A 23069-nucleotide genomic window follows, 5' to 3' on the forward strand; every position below is an offset into this window, starting at 1 on the left:
CCAAATACCTTTTCTTATGGCAATGATTTTGGCATTGGTATATAATTTAATGATTGTTAAATAAGTTCTATCTAATTTGGATAGAAATCTAATTCTTCCCCACATACAACAGCCATTACAATTGAAATTACCTTGTGGAAAGTTGTTTGTGTTTTTTGAGCCCCTTTGGAATAAATTGCTTGTGACACAAAGCAATGAGCATCAGAACTCCCCATTCCCTAGATGCCATTGGACCCTACTATTGGAGAGTAGAGTTGTTTTGAGTTCATTTTAGTTACATGCTTATATTTGATAGGGATAAGCAACTGGTGGTCAGATACCTCAGTCCTTCCCTGATGGAACTTCCGTAGCATAACTACCAATTCAAGGAACCCCTCTTCCCCTATTGTCTTCTATCTATATGGTATCCAGGTTTTCCCTTTTGGATGGGAGAGGCAAGTGATTTCCGTTGGTAAAGCAGAAAGCGTTAACCGCTCTCACTGCACTCTGGGTCAGTAAAGGAAGGCCTGTAGTTCAGTGGCAGGGGATCATTTTGCATGCAGAACGTCCAAGGTTCAATCCCTGGCATCTTCAGATAGGGCTGGGAATGTCGCATCTGAAACACTGTTGAAAGTCAGTGTTGATAGTACTGAGATAGATAGATCAATGGTCTGATTTAATAACCCAAATTAATTTTTTGTGTACCTTCTTCTCTTCTGTGGTTCCCCTGCATGACATGACAATCTGGCAGTTTGGGTATCAGGGCAGTTAAAGCAAATATGAGAGATTTGTGTCTTTCCAGATGTTGTTGAACTCAGCCCCAGCTAGCTTGGCCAGCAGTCAGGGATGTTAGAAGCTGTAGTCCAACAAGATCTGGAGGTTATAGGTACCTTGTTTAGGGAAGCTTTTAATGTTTGATGAACTATTGTATTTTAATATTTTGTTGGAAGCTGCCCATAGTGGCTGGGGTATAAACAAACAAACAAACAAACAAACAAATATTATTATTACCCCATCCATGGCATAAAGCTTGCTTCTGCAGTTTAGGAAAGATGGAAAGAATACAGGAAAACAAACTAAATACTAAAATAAACTATGGCAATCAGTTCAAGTAACCTCCACATCAATGTCTCATTTAAAAGTTAGATCTCGGCAGTTAATAGTCTTACTTTAATTAATATAATTGCCTTCCAGTGGAGCTTAAAAAAACCACCACAGGGTAAAACATGCAACCTTTTAATTCCACTTATCCTGATCCTGATAAATAAAATTTATTATTATTATTATTATTATCCCAGGCAAAGGAATCCAATAATTGGATGCAAAGCAAACCATCACTCCAACAAATAAAACTATAAAATAATTCCAAGTCCCACAAATAAGTACTTTCTGCTCAAAAAATCAGTTTTGGGGGAACATGCCAATAATGCCTATATTACAAATCAGTCTTTAAAAGCACTGTAATTCTTGACAGATGTTACAACACTAATGGTAAAAACAATTAAATGTCTGCCACTCCAGTGTTAAACTTTCCTTTCTCCTTGCCACTTTGTCGTCTTTGATTCTGTTTGCTGCATCTCATTGGCCCTTTTCTGACATTATTTCTAGTGATGTTTACTTTCATGTAGTCTACTTCTTCCTCTCTTCAACTGATGGTAGGACTGGTCCGTCAAAGAAACACCCTGTGTATCATGCAATTGATGGTGGGGTTATTTTAACTTCATGGGAATCCTGATGAACTGCTTGCTTGTGATTTGTGAAACCTTTCTTGCTATGTTCTATGTACTTCTTCCCATCAACAGAAGAAGAATGGCCTTATGGACCATGATGACTTCAGAGCCTGCTTAATTTCCATGGGCTATGATTTGGTATGAATTTTAAGATACAATTTTGTTAAAGTGTTCCACGTGCTACAGATACAGTATTTTACACTACAGGTGCCCTAGCAGAATTATGGATGCTATCATAGAACACCCACAGCCAAACTCACGTTACTCAAATCCTACAGCGGTGAAGAAAACTTGTTTCTTCACCCCTATAGCCATGTACAAATGTATCTGTATCCCTTTGTGGACATAGACATTAACTTAAACATTATTTATCCACAGATAAATTTTATGTTCACAAAGACATACAAATACACCAGAATATATTCTATTTCTTTTCTGGATAAAGTAAACCTTTTACTTAAATTTTGTTAATAAAACCAAGCAGCTCCATAAACTGATTGTTTAAAATTTCATGGGACCTGATTCAGCTGAACATTTGTGTGAGCAGGAGCCAGCACAATGAGTTGCAATGAGACTTCCCGGTCTCCTCCTCTGCATGCCCCCACCTGCTTTGGGTGGTCAGGAGAACCCCCAGAAGAGGGGAGATTGTTCCATATGGCAAGCAGAAACGCTTGTGCTGACCAAACTATCATAATAGCACAACTTTTAATTCTACTTCTGGTTTATTCTGCTTAGCTTTTGTATTTGTGCTATGCTTCAAGACCACAATTGAATAAAACACCAGATTTCAGTGGGCTTAAGCCTGCTTAGCTCCCTTTGTGATCCATGGCTATGAAATAACCCCTTCCTATCTGAGAATACTTAAAGGAAATTTTTGCGTAAATAAAAATAATGACAATTTGTACACATGAAGTGAATTTTGTATTTTAAAAAGCAAAACTGTGAGGTTGTATATATTTGCTTATATAATTCTTTCTGATTTTTCCCTCCACCATGACTGATTTTGAATCCTATCCAAGGGTGAAGCTGAGTTTGCCCGAATCATGTCCTTAGTTGATCCCAACGGTCAGGGAACAGTCTCCTTCCAATCTTTTATTGACTTCATGACCAGAGAGACTGCAGACACTGACACTGCTGAACAAGTTATTGCTTCTTTCAAGATCCTGGCTTCAGATAAGGTCAGTGTTTTTGTCTGCAGATGGTGGGATTTTCCATTTCCCTCAGCTCATGCAGGGTACCCAAATGCTAGAAAAGCTGAACAAAATGTTCTATAACCTAGGTTAAAAACAGCAGGTTAAATAATAGTCACATGGCTTAAATAAAGGATAGCAGCAGGATGGTTTTGGCAAATCAGAGTGACAAGTCCGCTCGTGGCAATTCTAGAGAAACTTGACCTAAATTTTACAAATTCCACAGGCCCCAAATTCTGCAGCTGAAATTAAAAAGTACACGCAAGTTCAAATTTTCCAATGAGGAAAGCACAATTTTGTCCTGGTAGGTTGCTGCACAATCCTAGCTTGCAGTGAAAAATGCCAAGGATCAGAGGAGCTACACATGGGTGTCATGTGGCTTGTGTGAATCAATTGTATCAGAGGCCTGTAAAATATGTAGAAATGCCCTGGCATAACTGGCAGGAAAAGCTATGAGAATGCAGTATGATATATTTATGGCATACCCATATTGGGCTTCTGACCAGCCCTATAGAATTGCCACTGTAGGGTATAAACAATAAATATTTCATATATATTTTTTCTGATGTTGAGAAGTTACAGGAAAACCTCTGAAGAAATTCCTTTTTATAAATCTTTGCAGCCTTATATTCTTGCTGAGGAGCTGCTTCGAGAACTGCCGCCTGAGCAAGCTCAGTACTGCATCAAAAGAATGCCAGCCTACAAAGGTCCAGGTGGTGTTCCTGGAGCTCTGGATTATACCTCATTTTCATCAGCATTGTATGGCGAAAGTGACCTGTAACGAGCAGCAGTCACCTTAGGCATGTTAAGTGAATATATATGTATTACCCTCCAGTTTGCTCATTGAAAAGTGTGGCAAGCTGACTTCAAAATAAGTTTAGCAGGTACATTCAGTGAGTAACCAGTATATCAAATAAAGTGTGCAGCATTGATAGTTTTTTACATCGTTCATATGTAGTTTGTCAGCCAGTTTGCATTTGCCTAACGCCCTACTTGGTTGTAATTTAAAGTAAAAAAACAAAGCCTGTAGGAAGTATTTCTCTCAGTGTCAAGTTAGAAAGCCTCAGGAAAAAGATAAAATATCGAAACCTTTTGAAAGTTTAACCCATTAAAACATTAAAATTCATGAAATGTTTTCCTTAAGAATTATCCACGTTTTATGCGAGTCTTTCACAGTCTCCCTCCAGGTGCCTGTTTTTTTACTTTCATGCTGAAGTAGTGCTCTCATCTGTGGAGACCAGATTTGGCACGCTTCTGCAGGTAGAGTGGCATATACGAGAGAAACAGGGAAATGAATCAAACCAAGAACATACTACCTAATATCATACTGAACTCTAATTAATTAATTTATTTTAATGTGTAAGTCTGTTTTTAATTTTGGTTTGGCTTTCTGTTGGCATAAAAGTCACAGAGCCTCAGGAGTTCTATGTCAATAGATGGATGATAAGTTATAGCCTTAACCTTAAAAGCAACAGATTATATTCAGCTAAGTCATATTCAGAGCACAGCCATTAAAATCAGCAGACAAGTTACGGAAGTCCATTTATTTCAATGGCTCTGCTCTTGAGTATGACTAATATTGGTTATCACCTAATACCTGGCTTTTACCTGGGCAGCTGAAAGGGCACAAAAATAACAGGATAATATAAAGAAGATCAACATGTTTGTGTTAAACTGTTTCGCTTTATGCTGTGTTCATTGTTCTGCTGCATTTGTTCTTGATTAATGCTGAATGTCAGTTTTTAGTCAGGTTTTTTTTTTTTTTTTACCTTAGTACAGCAATTGTATGGCAGGTTATTATAGAAGCCTATATAGAGCAATAAACTTTTTTACTTGAAGCAGTCGTGGGGGGGATGCAATGCAAGCACTTAGAAGTATCAGCAAATGGCAAAGAACACCATACAGCCCTGTATTCTTAAAATGTGCCTGTTAAATAAAGCCTGCTTTTCAAACCTTAAAATGGATTTAGTTATGGAGATTCATTCAGTATACCTTCAAAACAATGCACAACTAGATATACTTGGTGTCTTTCCCCAAATTTTCTCCCAATTTAGTTAATTTCCTTTGGAGAACTCTACTTAGCAAGCCACTTTACCACCTTTAATTTCTTTTACATAGAAAATGTTAACTGTGCTTATAAGTAATAATTTGACTATAAGGAGTGGTGGCAAACTCCTTCTCATCAAAGGTGTTGACTCAGGAGAGTTGGGTAAACCCTACACATTGTTTTTATCATGAAGCAGCACATGGTCTCCAGTGTTTTGGGAAGTTGGGGTACATTTGGAAAAACTCATTGACATTTTAAAAATGTTTAAAAGGGCAGGGTGGTGGGTGCCAAGAGAGGTATCTGAGGATCCCAAGTCTAGCATCTGTTACACACATGATATGATGCACCTGTTTGCGTTTGAAACACAATCTAAGTGTACAGGTGTCTGCAGTTATCAGCAGGAAATTCTTCACACTCAGCTTAGAATAAAATGCCTCCAGTTCATCCTCGATACTCCATCTCTAAAGAATGCCGTGGGGTAGGGGTTTTTTACTTGTAGCTACTGGGAAGACAGTATATCTGTTAAAATATATCAAGTTCAACCACGCTATGCCTATTATTATTCTGTTCAGGCTACATCTTTGGAATCATGTTGAGTATGCAGTCAATGGCAAATACTATATGCTTCTTAACCACACTATATTGATGACTTATTCACATTTGACAAATGTTCCCATTTACCTGTGAGGTAAAAGTGGTACTGTATAAACTGGCACTGCTTGAAAGATCACCACACTGAGGTACCAGTTTACACACACAGAGTCTCCATCAGAGAATGGCATAGTAGCAGGACCATCACCACGCCATTACATGGTGGCAATTACTTTGTGAGAGCCAGCCCTTAGTCAATCAAAATTATCACCATAGAGTGGATGGATTTGAGCTCCCCTTTAAGACCTGCAAGCACAGGTAGGTCATTACAACAGCCCTCGAAAAGGTTTTGGGCCCTGTCCACACGACCTGCATTTAGTGTCACCAGCCTCCATTGCAAAGGAATATGTGGAGTTCTACAGAACGAACTATTTGCATATAACAGCCCAGCCTTGACATAAAGATCATTTTGGCTCCCATTTTGCAGGTGTATAACTGGTAACTTTTAAGCTCATAAGAATTGAATTGTCCAACTGCATATAAGCATGAATGCTTGGGCATGCTAACATAAAGACAGTTCAACCTTTTATAATTAACATAATAATGAGTTAGTGTTGTGGGTTTTCTGGAATAGGGCTGCCTTCCCAAAGCTGGCTAAGGGAGGCGCTGGGTTTTGAGAAGGTGTTGTGAGGCTTTGGTAGGGTCCTAGGACCCTCCAACCTGCTCCACAAAGTTGGGAAAGTGCTAACCAGGCTTTGGAAAGGAGGTGGAAAGACTCTAGGACCCTGTCAGAGCCCTCCTTCCTCCTTCCCAAAGGCCAGCGCCTTGCTTACTCAGCTTTCAGAAGGCACTGCAAGGGCTGGAGGGGTGTCAAATGTTGCTGAGGGCCGCCAAAAGAGGCACTGAGGGTCGTGTGTGGCCCTTGGGCTGCACATTGGACCACCCTGCTCTAGACAGTTATCTAATTTAGCAAGTTTATTTTACTTGTATTTAGTTAATGAAGCTAAAAATGTTGAAACTAGTCTAATACTGTATTTGCAATTGGCATCCAGTTGTCATTCCTGATGAACTTAAGGAATAGTTTCCATGGAAAAATAAAGCACTGGAAAATTGTCCATTCCACATCACTCTAGCGAGCTACTCAGAGCTAAGGGTTGCTCCAGAAACCATGATAGTTTTGTCTTGTTTTAAAAACTGTCCCCTGAAGAAGGTATTGCCAAACTGATCTTCTGTTTTCCATTTATTAGTTATGATTATTTATATCCCATCTTTCAGGATACAATTTCTTCCAAGGTAGATTATAATTATGTTGCATATTTTAAAAACACAATAAGCAATTTTAACATACTAAAAACCCTTTCCCCAGAGCAATTGATGGTAGATCACTCAGGGTGGGGAGATAAAAGTCTGGCCAGAGAGCAAGCCCTGAGGTGATCTTTGCCTACCTGCCTCCCTCTCCTGGAATTATTCCCACAGGATGATCCATCCAGCATCCTCACCCAACAGTAACAAGCCTGCCAACACCAACAGAAAATGGCCTTTGACATGTGATTTCTGATCCATGAAGGGGATTTCTAATCCCCAAAGAAGACTGCAGGGCAAATGACAGCTGGTGTTCTACACTAAAAACACAAGCAGAAATTTAATGCTGCACTCTCTCCTGCAATGGGATGCTCATCGCCTTGCTGTGTCTAGCATATTTTTTACTGTAAAACTACATACGATGCGGGCGAACACACATATTTCCTTTGACATAACTTTCAACTTGCCTGGGGAGGACGTCTGCAAAGGCGAATGAGAAGACAGGCGAAGAATGCTCAACCAGTCTGCCACACGCTGATTCTTTCTCTCCTCTAGGCCTTTTTCTCTTTCACCTAGACTTATGTTCAGCTTCTGAGACAGCTGAGAATAAAAGGCAAGGGGAAGGAGATGCGGTGGTAAATTAAGGGGCAAAGAAAAGATCAAGGAGCCCAGCCCACTTTTTTAATATTTCTGGCCTTGTTTTTAATGTTTTGGAGATTGTAAGTTTACTATATTTAAAAATCACATTCAGAGAAATAAATAAGATTTGAGTGCTTTCATTGATACAATTTCTTTTGGAATCTAAATAAATGGAAAACCTCAAGCCTTTGTTGAAAGAGAATATTCATCTACTCCAAGATCTCCTGTTGTTTGTCCTTCTCTTATTTAGATATGTTGCCACCCCAATCTCTGAACAGTGCGAAATTCCAGGGGTTCCAGGCACTTACTCTGGGTTAATGTTTCCTTTGGGAATTAGTCACAGCAGAGGTTGTGGTGTCTTTATGATATATGGTTTATTAACATATATACAATCTGAGCCTGCAATGGAGGGGCTCACAGCATGGACATCAGGAAACAATCTTGTTTCTGCCATAATCACAGCCTTGGATTCCAGCAGGAATAAAACATTGCTCTCAAGCATTTCTCTGACTCTCTCCAGCTTGCGGCTCTACTTCCAGGTCATACCACTACCACTCAACTTTTGCCTTTGTCTTTTTCTAACTACCAGCCAGTAGACAGTCATCTTACACAGATCCACATTCCTTTGTTTCCCTTAATGCCTCATCACCCAGGCTATCACCTCAACACAGAAGCTAGCTTGGCTTATATTTTAACACTTGCTGGATCCCTCTCCCCGAAACTCATAACAGATATAAATGGTTTTGTAGGTGAATAATCTTTGGTTACCAAATACCAATACTATTTAGGGAGAGTTCCTTGTCATTTAACCTTAGCAAAGTGTTTTAATATATTGTTATTTTTTGTATCATCAAAGGCCCAAACTTGCAAATACGTGTGTGTTGTGTGTATATCATTAGAATATGAAATCATTATAACAGATATAAATGTAATTATATATATATATATATATATATAGTCCAGTAGCACCTTAGAGACCAACTAAGTTTATTCTTGGTATAAGCTTTCGTGTACATGTACACTTCTTCAGATACCTCTCCCTGTATCTCCCCTTTGTATCTGAAGAAGTGTGCATGCACACGAAAGCTTATACCAAGAACAAACTTAATTGGTCTCTGAGGTGCTACTAGACTGCGTCAGACCAACACAGCTACCTACCTGTAATAATTTTAGTTTAACTTGCTCCCAATAAGTGAAATCTCCCACCCATTGATTAAGAAGTATTTCAAATAGCTTCAAATATATGCACCCTTATCAGTGACAAAGATCAGGTCATGAAACCTGTGAAGCTTTACTTAAGCTGTAAGCCACTGCCAAGTAGCTGATTACTCATAACATGAGATTCAAATACAAAACGAGTTTCTGTGGAACAGTTACCCCTTATTCTCAAAAACTGCCCATATGGTAGGTTGTGCCTCAGTGATCTGGGGTGAGGTCTGGGGGTGTGCCAAGAAAGATCTTGCTCTTCAGAGTAAATAACAACTTGATACTTTCATAATTAACAGATAAGTTAATCAGAACCATGATAAAAGTTCACAGTCAATGCAAGAAGCCAAGTTTTGACATGGGAGAGCTAATGACTCTATCAATTTGCTACTCATCCAATGACAGCCTTCCAGCCAACTTACTTAATTTATTAAGAGATTGTGGTGACTTAAATATAAAATATGAACAAGAGGCCTGCTTGAGTTGTCATGCATCTTACAGTAGATATGCACAGGACATGAAACTGAATTAGGTCCGCTTTGCACATTAGTTTAAACCAGGGATGTGAGATATCTTGCCCTAGGGACTTTCCACACCACTTACCAGCCCTGCTTTGTATTCCCCTTGAGTGTTTCTGGCAGGCTGGAATGTGTCGTTGAACTGAGATAATGCTTCTTGCTTACATAAACTTTTATGCACAGAGGTGTAAGGGGGAAATGTGCAGGCAGTATTCTACCCAGCTGCTCAGTACAAAGCAAACTGGCTCCCATCTTCCAGCAGTGGTGGACCGTGGCATCTCAAAGTTCAGTGGTGCCCTGTGTGATGGCAAAATCTGTCCACCTGCCTTCCATTGGACTTCATAGTTGTGGCACTTGTTGCAGCGCCCCAGAAGCTCTGTACCTGGTGCGACCCAACAGTTGTGCTCCCCTAGATCCACCTTTGCTTCCAGCAGTCTGATCTGCCAGTCAGTCAGTCAATCAATCAATCCAGTATTAGGACCCTGGCAAGGACAGTTCTACAAACTAATTCCTGGAATAAAAAGAATCCAGCATTCAGAGAACTAGAGCAAAAGAAAAAAAAATGCTAAGTAGATGGGATGGAAAACGACCACAGCAATTCTCAGCCCAGCAAGAGTTGTATACCTAAGTATAGGCTCTACATTTTAAAATGCACTCATCAGTAGTGTAAAAACACAGCCCTATCCTATGACATATTAAATTTGGGGGGCATGAGCTTTCGTAAGCAAGATGCTACACTTCATTTTATTTATTTTGCGCCTCACCTTTCCTCCAAGAAGCTCAAGGTGGTCCTCCTCATTTAAACCCCACAACAACCCAGTGGGGTAGCTTAGGCTGAGAGGCAGCAATTGGCTCAGGGTCACCCAGGGAGCTTCACGGCCAGCTAGTATTTGAACGCTGCTAGCCCAGGTCCTGGTCCCAACGCTCTAACCACTACATGGCACACTCTTTTGGAGCAGGTTGTGTGTGGAGCGAGTGCTGGAAGCCGAACTAGGACACGGCGCCAGGGGCGCTGACTTATAAAAAATATTGGGGGGGCCCATACCGGGGTCCTGCCCCGGGAAGTTTTCTAAATTTTAGATGAAAATTAGTGAGTTTTAAAGTTTTTTAAAAGTATTTTAGAGTCATATGATCAACATTAGAACCCCGAAAACTCGACTCTCTATAACTCCACACTCCGGGAAACTCGACAAGCCTGAAACACTTTTTGGCTTTGAAAAAAGAAACAAAACATAAACACGCACGGTATTTTCGTAAAAAGCTAATTTAATTTACAGTAACAATTATGCTTATAGACTATTACAGAGCAGTGAATATATAGCTCTGAAAAGACTGAAATGATATTTAAATAAATCCTAAACTATCATTAAAAGAATAAAACATAAAATATTGCTGTCGCACAGTAATAGCACTTTGATTAATAAGTGAAATAGCTAATTTAAGCTTACTTTGAATGAGGCTGAGGGTTCATTAAATAAAAAAAAATCTCAAAGTTAATGCTTTAATACAGTTAATAAAGTTAATACAGTATGCCTAATACTGTATGTAAACACTGTAATACTGTATGTAAATAACGGGCTTTAATTGGGTCTTAAACCCTAAAAATATTTAAGTATTTGAAAATAACTAATACAGTACTATAGTAATATAGAAATACAGTACTAAACTAGTACTAATATTTCGAAACTGAAAATTTAACATTCTGTATGTATTTAATTCTCTATTTTATAAAGAGTTTTAATATCTGACAGTGAGTTTGGAGTAGCCCAATGCAAAAATCCTGAGGATCCATGTGGATCCATGCTTTGTAACCACATTTTTGCACCACTGTGACCCTAGGCAACAGTGGGTGCGTGATTTTTTTGGTGCAAGATGTAGCCATGGACATGCTATGTGATCTGATGGTGAATTTGGGGTGACCCAATGCAAAAATCCTGAGGATCCATGTGGATCCGTGCTTTGTAACCACGTTTTTGCACCATTGTGGCCCCAGGCCACAGTGGGTGCGTGATTTTTTTGGTGCAGGCTGTAGCCATGGACATGCTATGTTATCTGATGGTGAATCTGGGGTGACCCAGTGCAAAGATCCTGTGGATCCATGCTTTGTAACCACGTTTTTGCACCATTGCAGCCCCAGGCAACAGTGGGTGCGTGATTTTTTTGGTGCAGGCTGTAGCCATGGACATGCTATGTGATCTGATGGTGAATTTGGGGTGACCCAATGCAAAAATCCTGAGGATCCATGTGGATCCGTGCTTTGTCACCACGTTTTAAATGGGGAGGGAAGGAAAAACACAGAAGGGACAAGAAGCACAAGAGGGGTGTGCGGAGAAGCAGCTAGCTAAGAATGCAGGGGAGGAGTTTAACGGGGTGGGGGGGAGGAAAGGAAGGCAAAAGTCACCCCCCCACGCCAGCCCTCTCTCTATCACCTGCATGTTTTTCGGCTGCCTGCGAGTCCCTAGAGCACGGAGAGGAGGAGGTGGTGGGCTGGAGCCTGCACGCAGTGTGACTAGGAAAGAATTAGAAGGAAGGACTCGATCCTTTCCTTAAGACTCTGCTTGCCAGGAGGGCAGGGGATTCCCTGCTCTTTGTTGAGTTTGAGCAAACGCAGCAACAGAAGCGGGTGGGCAGTAAGACCCTGAGGCAGAATGCAGGAAAGCAGCAGCTTCCGCCTTCCCTCCGCCCGCCCGCCCGATCTTATTTTTGCCTGATTTTTGCCCCTGCGCTCCGGCTCCAGGGACCACACATTCGCTCAATTACACGCACAGACATTTCCCCTTACTTTTTAGGAGAAAAAATCTGCGTGTTATAGAGCGAAATTTACGGTAATAATTTTCTTAAATTATTGGGGGGGCAGAGCCCCCCCAAACGAATTTTTGAGGGGGCTCGGGCCCCCTCAGGCCCCATGGAGTCGGTGCCTATGCATGGCGCCCTTTCGACATTTCTGCATCCTTTGCAAAAGAGGTCTAGCGTTGCCTTCCTCCCTAATTCAAATAGAGGCCATGGTGCCTCTTTTGGGAACCTGTCCTTGAACCAGACCCTAAGCTACTGAAGGTAATGGGGCCCTTTATATGTCCAGCTGTCCTCTGTCAACAAATTGTCGCTGTTTTTGTGTTGAATATATGCTATATGGAACAGACTTCTGAACGTATTAAGTTTGAGAACCACGGTACCACTGTATATAGAAATGAGCAAACCAGGGATATTTTAGGGAGCAGGCTAGCAGGCGGGGCCCATTACTTACACCATAGGAGCCCACACAACACAAAACACTGTTGCTGTATGTAGGTTTTATTTTATTTGGTTTTTTACTCTTATATTTTCGAAATGTACATCCAGTGGTTTTTTCCTTTACATTTTTTTGGGGGGGCCCACGAGAGTGGGGCCCTAAGCTATAGCTTGTTTAGCTTATATGTAAATCCGGCACTGATTCATTTATTAAATCTGTGTACTGCACGTGGTTTCGGGGAAGGGAGAGAAGAATAAAAACCAATAGCTGTTGGGGGAAAGAGGGCGCCTTTAATAGACAGAGAAACCGAACACATAGACGCCCTCCACCCGCTCAGCTCCGCCTCTCCTCACAGCTGAGGCGGCGAAAACAGGCGCTCACGAGGAAGGGAAGCCCGGTACAATACCCGGATGACGCGCAGGCGCCTTCTCCGCCCTGCCCTGCCTACGGCCTCCCCAGCCAGCGAATTGGGACTCTTCTCCCATTTGCGGTATCGGAAGGCGAGCGCGGAGCGGGATGTCGCCCGCCATCCACGAGCCGCCTCATCAGTCCGGCGGCCAGCAGTCGGACGGTGCGTGTTTGTTTGCCGGGAGCCGCCAGGTCACGCGGTGCGCAGCTTGGGTCCTGGCCTCGCGTTCTTCCCGCTGGGTCTGGGGGGTTGGAGCGCGCGCGCGCGCGTGTCCCGCTGCAGCTGGTGCAGCAAAGTTTGATTTGGCACTTAAGGGAAGAGAGTAAAGCAGGCTTTAACGGTGTGTCGGGAGAGGGGATATTTTTTGCAGAGAACGTGGGGGGAAAGTAACGGGTGATTCTTCATGCGGTTTCTGGGTGCAGGACAAGAAGTTGAGGGGGGGGTTAACTCTTTCCAGCTAACTTTGCCTCATAGCAGACCTGTTGAAATTAAGGAGCGCGACAAAGTTCGGTCCCTTCATTTCAGTAGGTCTGCTCTGAGAGTAAAGTTAGTTGCCTTCCACTCCTAATTCTTTCCCCTAGTTAGACTTATTAGTGTGTGTTTTTTATAACTTTCTTCTCTTTAGTAGCTGTCGTGGTGGACAGAACATGATGCAATAAAGCATGTGGATTGAAAAACCTTTGGCTGTGTTGAACTGGACAATGGATAGTAGGCAATAAATGGATCTTCTGTATTCATTAGTACCCTGTGAGACCTTATTAAGAGGCTCAGTAACTTGCCTTCTGAATATGTCTGTGTGTTTGGCAGCAGGAAAAAATACATCAACACAAGTTATTGGGAACCATGTGTGCTGTGGTCCCGACTTGCTTTTGTTTTCTTTAAATGAAACGTGGTTCTTATTTGCTGGTGTCTTGGATTGACATGTGTTGGGTTTCGAAAGAGAACTTTATCTTGCAGTATTTTAAAGGACCTTTGGGAGGCATGGAAGAAATATAAAAAAGTAGGACCAGCAGACTTAACATCTTTTAGGACATAGTTATGTAAATGTTTTGGTCCATACCACTAAATCTATATAATCCTTAAAGAGTAAAACAAAGCAGGCTTGCAAGTGTTCATAGAACTTGCCCCTTAGGTGTAATCATAGAGATACACATTTGGGAATTAAAATGAATCCCAGGGTTTCTTAATAGTCCACAATGTTACTGAAGGTTGTCCAAAAATCTGTAGTGTGCATGTTTATTTAGAAGTAACCCTCAATACGTTCAAGAAAGTGAGTAGGGTTTTTGCATTTAATGTTTTATTCCTTGTATAGGTAAAAGTTCATTCTCTTTAAAATTTGCCTCTTGAAGGGGCCCAAATGACTCAAAACCCTGTATGTTATAAGACTCAACAAGGTTAGTTTAGTGAAAATCACATTTCCCCCCCGTGTTTTGCATTGTTTTGAATGTGTGCAATGCTGGTGATAGGTTCTGTGCCATATTTTACCTCTGTCTTATGGTGATGCTTTCTTAATGGGAGCTGAAGAAATCCCTGTATAGTTGTGCTGTCCTTCTCTTAAATTAACATGGGACACAATGTGCCAAGCATATTTTCTAGGTGCAGGGTAAAACTGTGTATTCCAGTTTGGATACAGTGTGGTTTTCTAAGCTTCTGTTTTATCTCATTGTTTTATCTCACTGAAATTACCTGTGGGACTTGGTGGGACTTTAGAGTGAACATTGTTGGGATAGGGCTATCAGTGATTGTTCTTGTGTGGTGACCTAACCTCTTAATGCCATTTGCTCAATAGGAAGCTGATTTATTTTTTAGAAGGACTGGTGTAGCTCAAAAATCATGTGGGTAGGCATGGCCTGTGTACTGTGTGTTGTTGTTGTTGTTTAGTTGTTTAGTCGTGTCCGTAACAGCTCACAATTGTTGGTAATCTCTCCTGAATGTCTTGACAGTGTGACAGAGCATGTGCAAAAATGCCTACCTACTACTGTAATTAGAAATTTACGCTCTTTCTTTCCACTCCATGGGTGATAAAGAGGATTATACTCAAAGTAGACCCATTGAAAGAAATTGAAAATGACTTCAAAAAGTCCACTCTGAGTATGACTGACATTGAATATATCACAGCATGGTAGAGCTGCACTGTTAGTCCTCAAGCAAACAAGCCCTAAAATCTACAGGCTTGCAAGAACATAGGGAGAAGCATATCATATTTGCTGATTGCTTTGAACAGGGTGGATTTGATTTAAATCAAATTGATTTAAATCACTAGTCAGGAAGACTTGATTTAATCTGTTATTTACAGAAAGACTCATTCTTGCAGGTATAACCTTAATATTTACAACCAGATAATTTTACAAAAATAAGGTTTCATTTTTGGAATAATTAATTTTTAGAGTAGTTTTTACAGTTATATCAAAAATTACTGATTTGGTTATACTATTAGAAATACATAGACAGATAATTATGAAATTGTTGTGAAGTTTAATAAGTTAACTGTTTATATTTGGATAATTTTTCTGCTGTACTTTATTGGAAGGAGGAAAACAATCATTCCCTTAATAACAATTTAAACAATTTATTTAACCAAAACAACATTATATCATATGTATCCATGTTTGTTAACTGATGTGGTTAAACAATTGTTTTTTTTAAAAAAATCTTAGACTCAGTTTTAGCACACATGAAAAACTTAAATCCTGATTTTAAAAATCCAATTTAAATTTTAAAATGATACATTTTTTTAATCATTTATTTTTATCCACCCTGGCTTTGAATACGCATTTCTCACTTGACCCTGTTCCTAACACAGCCACAAAGAAAAGCCTGAAAGATGAAATTGAAATGGTTTTGCGGGAGCGCATTATGGTTTTGGATGGAGGCATGGGGACCATGATCCAGCAACATAACTTAACAGAAGAGCAATTTCAAGGTGAAGAATTTAAGGATCATATGAAACCACTAAAGGGAAACAATGATCTGTTAAGCATAACTCAGCCTGACATAATCTACAAAATTCACAAGGTCAGTATGGTTTGTTTTATGAGGATTTCACTGGGAGAATACTGATTATTTGCAAAGGCATATGCAGATAACTTAGATGACAATAATTATCATGGTTCCTTTTGCTGAAAAACTTGTGTGAATTATAATGTATGTAGAAGTAATTGCTGAGTATGTTGCATACTTTCTCTTTCTTTAGTAAAAACTTGAGAATTGTATAACCAATAAGACCCCACTGCATTGGACTGAAAAACTTTTATCAGTTTGAATGGACTCTGATTTCACTGAATATTCTTTACAGAATTGTTTTGTTGCTTTTTATTTACTGAATAAAACTCTATCCTGCCCTTCCTCCTGAAGGAGCCCTGGGTGGCAAAGAACAAGTGGGAAAACAATTTAAAACATGTACAGTACAAAGGTAGACTAGGAATGCGTGTTGGAAGAGTAAGGTCTTCACACTAGGCACCAAAACAACAACAGAGATGGCACCTGTGTAATATTCTAGGGGAGAGCATTCCAAAGTGTAGGTGCCACAGCATTAAAAGCCTGATTCCTATATTGTGTGCAACAGACCTGCTATAAAGATGGCATCTGCAGGAGGACGCCCTCACCTGCAGAACATAGTACTTTAATTGATTGGATATATAAGGAGTGAGATGATTTTTCAGATATCATGGTATCAAGCTGTATTTATATACCAAAACCAGCACCTTGAACTAAGTCCAGTAGCTAATTGGCAGCTGGTACAATTTTTTCAGCAGTGGGGCAGCATATTTGCAATACCCTGCCCTGGCAAGCAGTTGAGCTAGTGCATTTTGGAGCAACTGGAGTTTCTCAAGAGCAGCCCCATGTAGAATGCATTGCAGTAGTTAAGCCTGGAAGTTTCCAGTGGAAAGAATGATAGGGTAGTGCAACTTCTGCAGGTGGTAACCATCTTAGCAGTACCCTTCTGTCTGTCTGTCTGTCTGTCTGTCTCTCTTTTTTTTTAATGAGATGTGGTTTGGCATATAACTCTTTTATCATGCATCTATGCCTTGAATCACTTTCAGTATTGACTGGTCTCTTGGTATCATTCTATCATTGTATCTATTTTATTTTTAATTGATTTTTTAAAATTCTCTTAATCTTTTTACCTTCAAAAGAAATTTCTTAAAGTATTTGATACTTTAATAAAATAAAACCAAGAATTTTATTGCAGACTGTTTGCGGACTTCCCACAGTTGCCTGGTTGGATCCTGGACTTCATGTGCCATTGGCCTGATCCAGCAGGATCTTCTTATGTCATAATAATAATAATAATAATAATAATTTTATACTCAGCCCATCTGACTGGGTTCCCCCAGCCACTCTGGACAGCTCCCAACGGTATATTAAAAACACGATAAAACATCAAACATTAAAAACTTCCCTAAACAGGGCTGCCTTCAGATGCCTTTTAAAAGTAAGATAGTTGTTTATTTCTTTGACATCTGCTGGGAGGACGTTCCACAGGGTGGGCGCCACTACCGAGAAGACCCACTGCCTGGTTCCCTGTAATGTTTTTAGATTATTAAAATGAAACATATACTGTCTTCCATTTTAGCACAGTTTTTATTCCCCCTGCTCTATAATTAGCAATAAAATACTTCCAACTCTTAAAAAAACTACTTACGTAATGGTTCAATAGCAGTAAATACAAAAAATATTTGAGTGTACATTTTAAAAGGTGATAGAGTAAGTGCTTTGGAAATGGTGTGCTTGAGTGAATTGAATTTCCCCCACCTACACACTTATGTCAGCCCATTTGTGTGGGTGGAATATTGAGAGGTTTACATGCAGACAAAGTGCAGTACCTCCTTCTCCACTCAATTTCAATTTCACATGCAGTTTGCCATGGAAGAGCCTTGATTGGATACTGCTAGGAGCCTCTAGTTTAGAAGCATCGCTAGGTAGAGGGGGGAAGCTAAGCAGACATGAGAAGAGAAAAGAGGATTTGGCTCATTATAAGAAAAAACAGGCGATGGAAAGATCTGCAACACAGTGGCAGGTTGAAAGGCAGGGAAAATGCATGTTGTGGGGGGTGAATTTGGGAAAGCTGAAAAAGGTTGAAAACTAGGGATTTGAGCTGCTTAATAGCTGAGAACATAGGGAAACAATGTATGGAACCTCTGAGAATAGAGTTAATTTCTTTTCCCTGTTAAGTTTACTACTTCTACTACTACTACTACTACTACTAATGTTATTATTTATACACTACCCACCTGATGGGTTTCCCCTGCCACTTTGGGCAGCTCACAGCAGAATAGTAAAAACATGATAAATCATAAAATATTAAAAACTTCCCTAAACCGGGCGGCCTTCAGATGTTTTCTAAAGGTCAGATAGTTGTTTATTTCATTGACATCTGAAGGGGGGGTGTTCCACAGGGAGGGTGCCACTACCAAGAAGGCCCTCTGCCTGGTTCCCTGTAACCTCACTTCTCGCAGTGAGGGAACCTCCAGAAGACCTTTGGAGGAGGACCTCAGTGATGGAGGCTGAGCAATGGGGGTGGAGACACTCCTTCAGGTATACTGAGCCAAGGCTGTTTAGGGCTTTTAAGCTCAGCACCAACACTTTGAATTGTGCTCGGAAATGTATACTGAGAGCCAATGAAGATCCTCTAGGACCCAAGTTATATGATCCCAACAGCCACTCCTGACCACCAGTCTAGCTGCTGCTTCTGGATTAGTTGTACTTTCCAGGTCACCTTCAAAGGTAGCCCCATGTAGAGCACATTGCAGTAGTCCAAGCAAGAGATAACCAGAGCATGTACCACTCTGGCAAGACAGTGCACAGGCAGGTAGGGTCTCAGCCTGTGTACCAGATGGAGCTGGTAGAAGATGTGCTAGACACAGAATTGACCTGTGCCTTCATGGACAGCTGTGAGTCCAAAATGACTCCCAGGCTGCACACCTAGTCCTCCTGGGGCACAGTTATCCCATTCTAGACCAGAGAGACCCCCACACCTGCCCCGGCCCCTGTCCCCCCAAAACAGTACTTGTCAGGATTCAGCCTCAGTCTGTTAACCGCCATCTATCCTCCAGCTGCACTCTATTCACTTGGGATAAGGACATGGGGGAATATGTGTTGGATAAATGTGTTATATGTTACAGTGCAACTTGGTGTTTGTGTTAAAAATAAATAAATAAAGGGGGGGGGGAGAAGAAAACTTAAGTTCTGCAACATCAAATTCCCATCAAATGTGTGAGGGGGGTTTCCTCCTCCCCATCCCTTCTGACACCATCACTTACTGAAAAAATTGAAAAATATCTCCATGCCCTACCTCTCATTTGCTGCTTCTACTATTGTTGACAAATGCTGAAACTTGAAGCTATGACAGAGAAGCTTCCTGTCATGTGTGTGTTGGTGCAGGTGATGATGGCACCCTGCCAAAGTTAGGCTTCCCAGGTAACTGCTTGTGTTGCCTTGGTGTAGTGCTGCCCCTGCACAGTAGTGTTCTCTGCACCCTCTCACTGCATGTGAAATGTGTGCTGAAGCCTCTGTGAGTGGTCTCACCTGGACAATCCAGCCATCTCAGGGGTGGGAAAGGACAAGCAGCACATTCAAGGCCCACTTGCAAATCTATATATGTTACTGGGTCCCAGTTGACAGGCAAGGTTTCATCTGCAGTAGGGTAAGCATCTCTTTAAATATTGAAGTGCATGTGATGCATTTGCAAAAAAGAAATGAAAAAAAGTTATTATCAGAGAAGGGAGGTCAATCTGTCTCCCAACCCTCTTTGTGTCATTTCCTGTCATAAATAATCATGCAAGTTCAACCTTAGTTTTTGAAAAGTATGTCTGCATCTAGAGAAACCTTGTCACTTATCAATAAGTTTCCTTGAAAATCTAAGCTGGGAATTTCTCTTCTAGCATTTTGATTAAAATATAATTGGCTTTAATTACCCTTGTCCTCATTTATTTTTATTTTTCACTGAGAAAAATCTCAAGGGTTTAAACCGTACCACATCATTATATTGATATTCTAAACAGTCACATCAGTACTTCCAAGTCTAGAAAGAAGTATGCACATTTCTTTAAGGAACTGAAGTGTCTTCATTTTGGGGAACAGCGTGAGTACCCAAGAGGAATTACTGCTATTGCCACTTTCAGTTATAATTTAATTACATAATATATGGTAGATTTTCATCTCCTGCTGTTCAAATAATGAAAAGGCACTAGCTGACTTTGCAGATGGTAGGACTTTTTAAGCTTTCCCTCTAATCTCTTAAGATTAATTGCAGAATTAAAAGTGATGAGAGAAAGCCCTGTTTTACACCTGGTTACTTACTGAGAGTGGTAGGCAAACCTGTTCCCCTCACAGAACTACAGTTCCTAGAGTTCTGTGTGGAAAAGGGATTGTTTGTTAAACCACTCTAGGAATTTTAGCTCTGTGAAGAGAATAGGGGTCTCCAAACAACCCTCAGCACCCTTAACAAACTATAGTTCCCAGGATTCTTTGGAGGATGTCAGGACTGTTTAAAGCGGTATGGCACTACTTTAAATACAGAGAGCAGATGGGCTTCTACTGTGAAGGACTGTGGAAGAGCTTAAATTCCTTGTTTGACATTTGTAAAGAGGCTTAACTTGCATTTGAAAAACAACTTGTTCTCCCCCCCCCCACTCCCAAAGAAACCCCCCAATCATTCTCTTTTTCTTGCAGGAATACTTGATGTCTGGTGCTGATATCATTGAGACAAACACTTTCAGCAGCACCAGAATAGCACAAGCTGACTATGGCCTTGAACATCTGGTAAGAATTTTGAATTTCTTGTTAATCAAGGTTGGGTTTTCTAGCTTGTTCACATTTACTCTTCTCCTTCACGTGGCTGTCTCGCCACCCCCTGTTGAAATTTAGATGGGGCACATGCCTGCCCCTTTTGATTATTTTATTCTGCACTGTGCCATGTACAATCATGGCACTATATATAAATAACAACATTTTTTTGAGATGTTATAGGTAACGTAGTTTTGATTTGCTTCTTTCTGACGAAAGATTATCCCAGGCCCAGCCTAGCAAATAAAGATTGAATGAGTAGGAGAGAGAACGTGCAAGGATTATCAGCCACAGTACTCCATTGTATGTTTGCAGCTCAAGGTCAGCAGCTGCAGTCCCTTGTTTCTACGGAGAGAAGAAGAGTTTGCATGCAGTAGTGTTAAGGGGGCATGCCTGATCCCCTGGAAGCAGTTATACTAGGCAGCCAAGCCAGTGCCTAATTACAAGGCTGGGTGATCTCTTGTAATGCATTCTTGCGTTAGCATACATTCTGGATCAAAATCAAACATGCCCATGCACTGTGTGGCTACTCATCAAAGGATCCTAAAGGATCAGTGAAACAAGAGTGCCTCGCTTCGGTTCTTTTTATTCTGTTAAAGGGGATAAAGGAGTTCCCCCATCATTGGTGCAATGTGGCATGAGGGGCTTATTTAGACTTATCAATGTGGGTTTGAGGGACATTAATTTCTCAAAAGAGTACTTTTTGAATAATTGTTCTCTAATGGAGAACGCTTGCTTTATAGCAAGACCGTGACACTTTTAGTATCCTGTGGCTTGGTTTCAACCGGGCTCTAAATACACATTTTAAAATAAATTAATAAATGTGGACAGTCATGACTGATTTATGCTGTCTTGTGACATTTGAAATCCTTTCCTGGGTTCTTGAGGTAAGTAAATTTGTGACGCTGATCACATTCAGACATAAAGCTAAACTATGGCATAGCTTTATACAAATGGACAAGGACATCTGAGCTCCCCACTGCCCTCCAATATTAGTAGGAGATTGAAAACAAAAGTGAGAATTTCCAGCTAACTGTGTTTACCTATGATGTCTGTGTTGTTGTTTTTTAAATAAACAACCTTAAACCTTAACTATGGTTTAGGGAAACTATCCAACTCAAAACTGGTTGCTGATTCTGGTTTGTTTCCCTAAACATAAGATTAACTGCAGTTCTATGTTCAGATGCAACAATAAACCATGGTTAATTGGAAGCTTTTACTTCAGTTTTCAATCTCCCCCATGTGGCAATATCAGAAGAAAGGAAAATGAGAGCCCACAGCTTAAGGCTTCTGCATGTAACACTAAACAATCATTTGTTGGAAGCCTACTACAAAAAAATACTGAGGCAACTTACAGTACAAAAAGTACTTTACACTTTACTCGGCACTAAAATAACCACAGGCTTAATTCTAAAAGCAACAGATGGAAACATTCACCTCTTCCCAACCACATGCACATGATTGTGATCATCAAAAAGTGAGCAAGCTAAAGCTCCCACAGAAATGTTAATCATTAGATGTATGGCAGAAGAGGAAAGTCTTTGGTACCAAAAATGTGTTGATGTAGGCAACTAGGCAAATGTCCTTGGGGAGAGTATTCCCCAAATGTGGAGGGTGCACCACCGGAAAAAACCTCTCCCTCGTTGCTACCCTTAAAAAGGTAAAGGTAAAGGTACCCCTGCCCATCAGGGCCAGTCGTGACCGACTCTAGGGTTGCGCGCTCATCTCGCTCAAGAGGCCGGGAGCCGGCACTGTCCGAAGACACTTCCGGGTCATGTGGCCAGCGTGACTAAGCTGCTTCTGGCGAGCCAGCACCAGCACCGCACACGGAAACGCCATTTACCTTCCCGCCAGAGTGGTACCTATTTATCTACTTGCACTTTGATGTGCTTTCGAACTGCTAGCTAGGCAGGAGCTGGGACCGAATGACGGGAGCTCACCCCACCGCGGGGATTCGAACCGCCGACCTTTCGATCGGCAGGTCCTAGGCTCTGTGGTTTAACCCACAGCACCACCCGCATCCCAAGCTTGTGTCAAAAAGCTTGTGTCAAAAAGGGCAATCAGAAGAGGGCCTCTGATGATCTTGGAGGGGTCTATGTTGACCCACAGGCTGAAGTTCGCTGTTGCTGTCTTAGAAAGACAAGACTCACAAGATCAGAATGAACACTGGAAGAAAGATCTGCTAGTGCACAAAAAAGGAAGATGAGCATACTTTCTTACTAATGACCAAGGGGGGGATTCTTGACTCCAGGCTGGATGTGTGTTGAACATGACTGGAGGGTCACATACTAACTGGGCACTCTCAGTAACCCATTGGTACAGCATTGCCTTGGTTGAATTTGGTGGGGAGGGGTGAGATTAGGCTTTTGTGTCTTCTAGAGTTCTTCCTCTTTCACATTTCAGTAGAGGGTGTTGACGAGAGCTGCAAAAAAATTCTTGTC

The 23069-nt window shown here is 41.0% G+C and overlaps 2 protein-coding genes across 3 annotated transcripts in view; both read left to right on the plus strand.

The window, feature by feature from the left end:
• ACTN2 (actinin alpha 2) overlaps nt 1–4859 on the plus strand; it is a 52250-nt gene extending 47391 nt beyond the window's left edge. Inside the window, exons 19-21 of the mRNA XM_081856355.1 lie at nt 1782–1847; nt 2729–2887; nt 3522–4859. Coding sequence (XP_081712481.1) covers nt 1782–1847; nt 2729–2887; nt 3522–3680 — 384 coding nt within the window. The 3' untranslated portion in view covers nt 3681–4859. The remainder of the gene's footprint in view (nt 1–1781; nt 1848–2728; nt 2888–3521) is intronic.
• A 7748-nt stretch (nt 4860–12607) lies between these two features.
• Nucleotides 12608–23069, plus strand: part of MTR (5-methyltetrahydrofolate-homocysteine methyltransferase) — a 55087-nt gene continuing 44625 nt past the window's right edge. The window contains exons 1-3 of one of the 2 annotated variants that reach the window (XM_081856353.1): nt 12608–13002; nt 15644–15855; nt 20515–20604. In XM_081856353.1, coding sequence (XP_081712479.1) covers nt 12948–13002; nt 15644–15855; nt 20515–20604 — 357 coding nt within the window. In that variant the 5' untranslated portion in view covers nt 12608–12947. The remainder of the gene's footprint in view (nt 13003–15643; nt 15856–20514; nt 20605–23069) is intronic. The other variant, XM_081856351.1, reaches the window with a different exon arrangement.

Source organism: Podarcis erhardii, assembly GCF_964252035.2.
Source record: "Podarcis erhardii genome assembly, chromosome: 3".
NCBI lineage: Eukaryota > Metazoa > Chordata > Lepidosauria > Squamata > Lacertidae > Podarcis > Podarcis erhardii.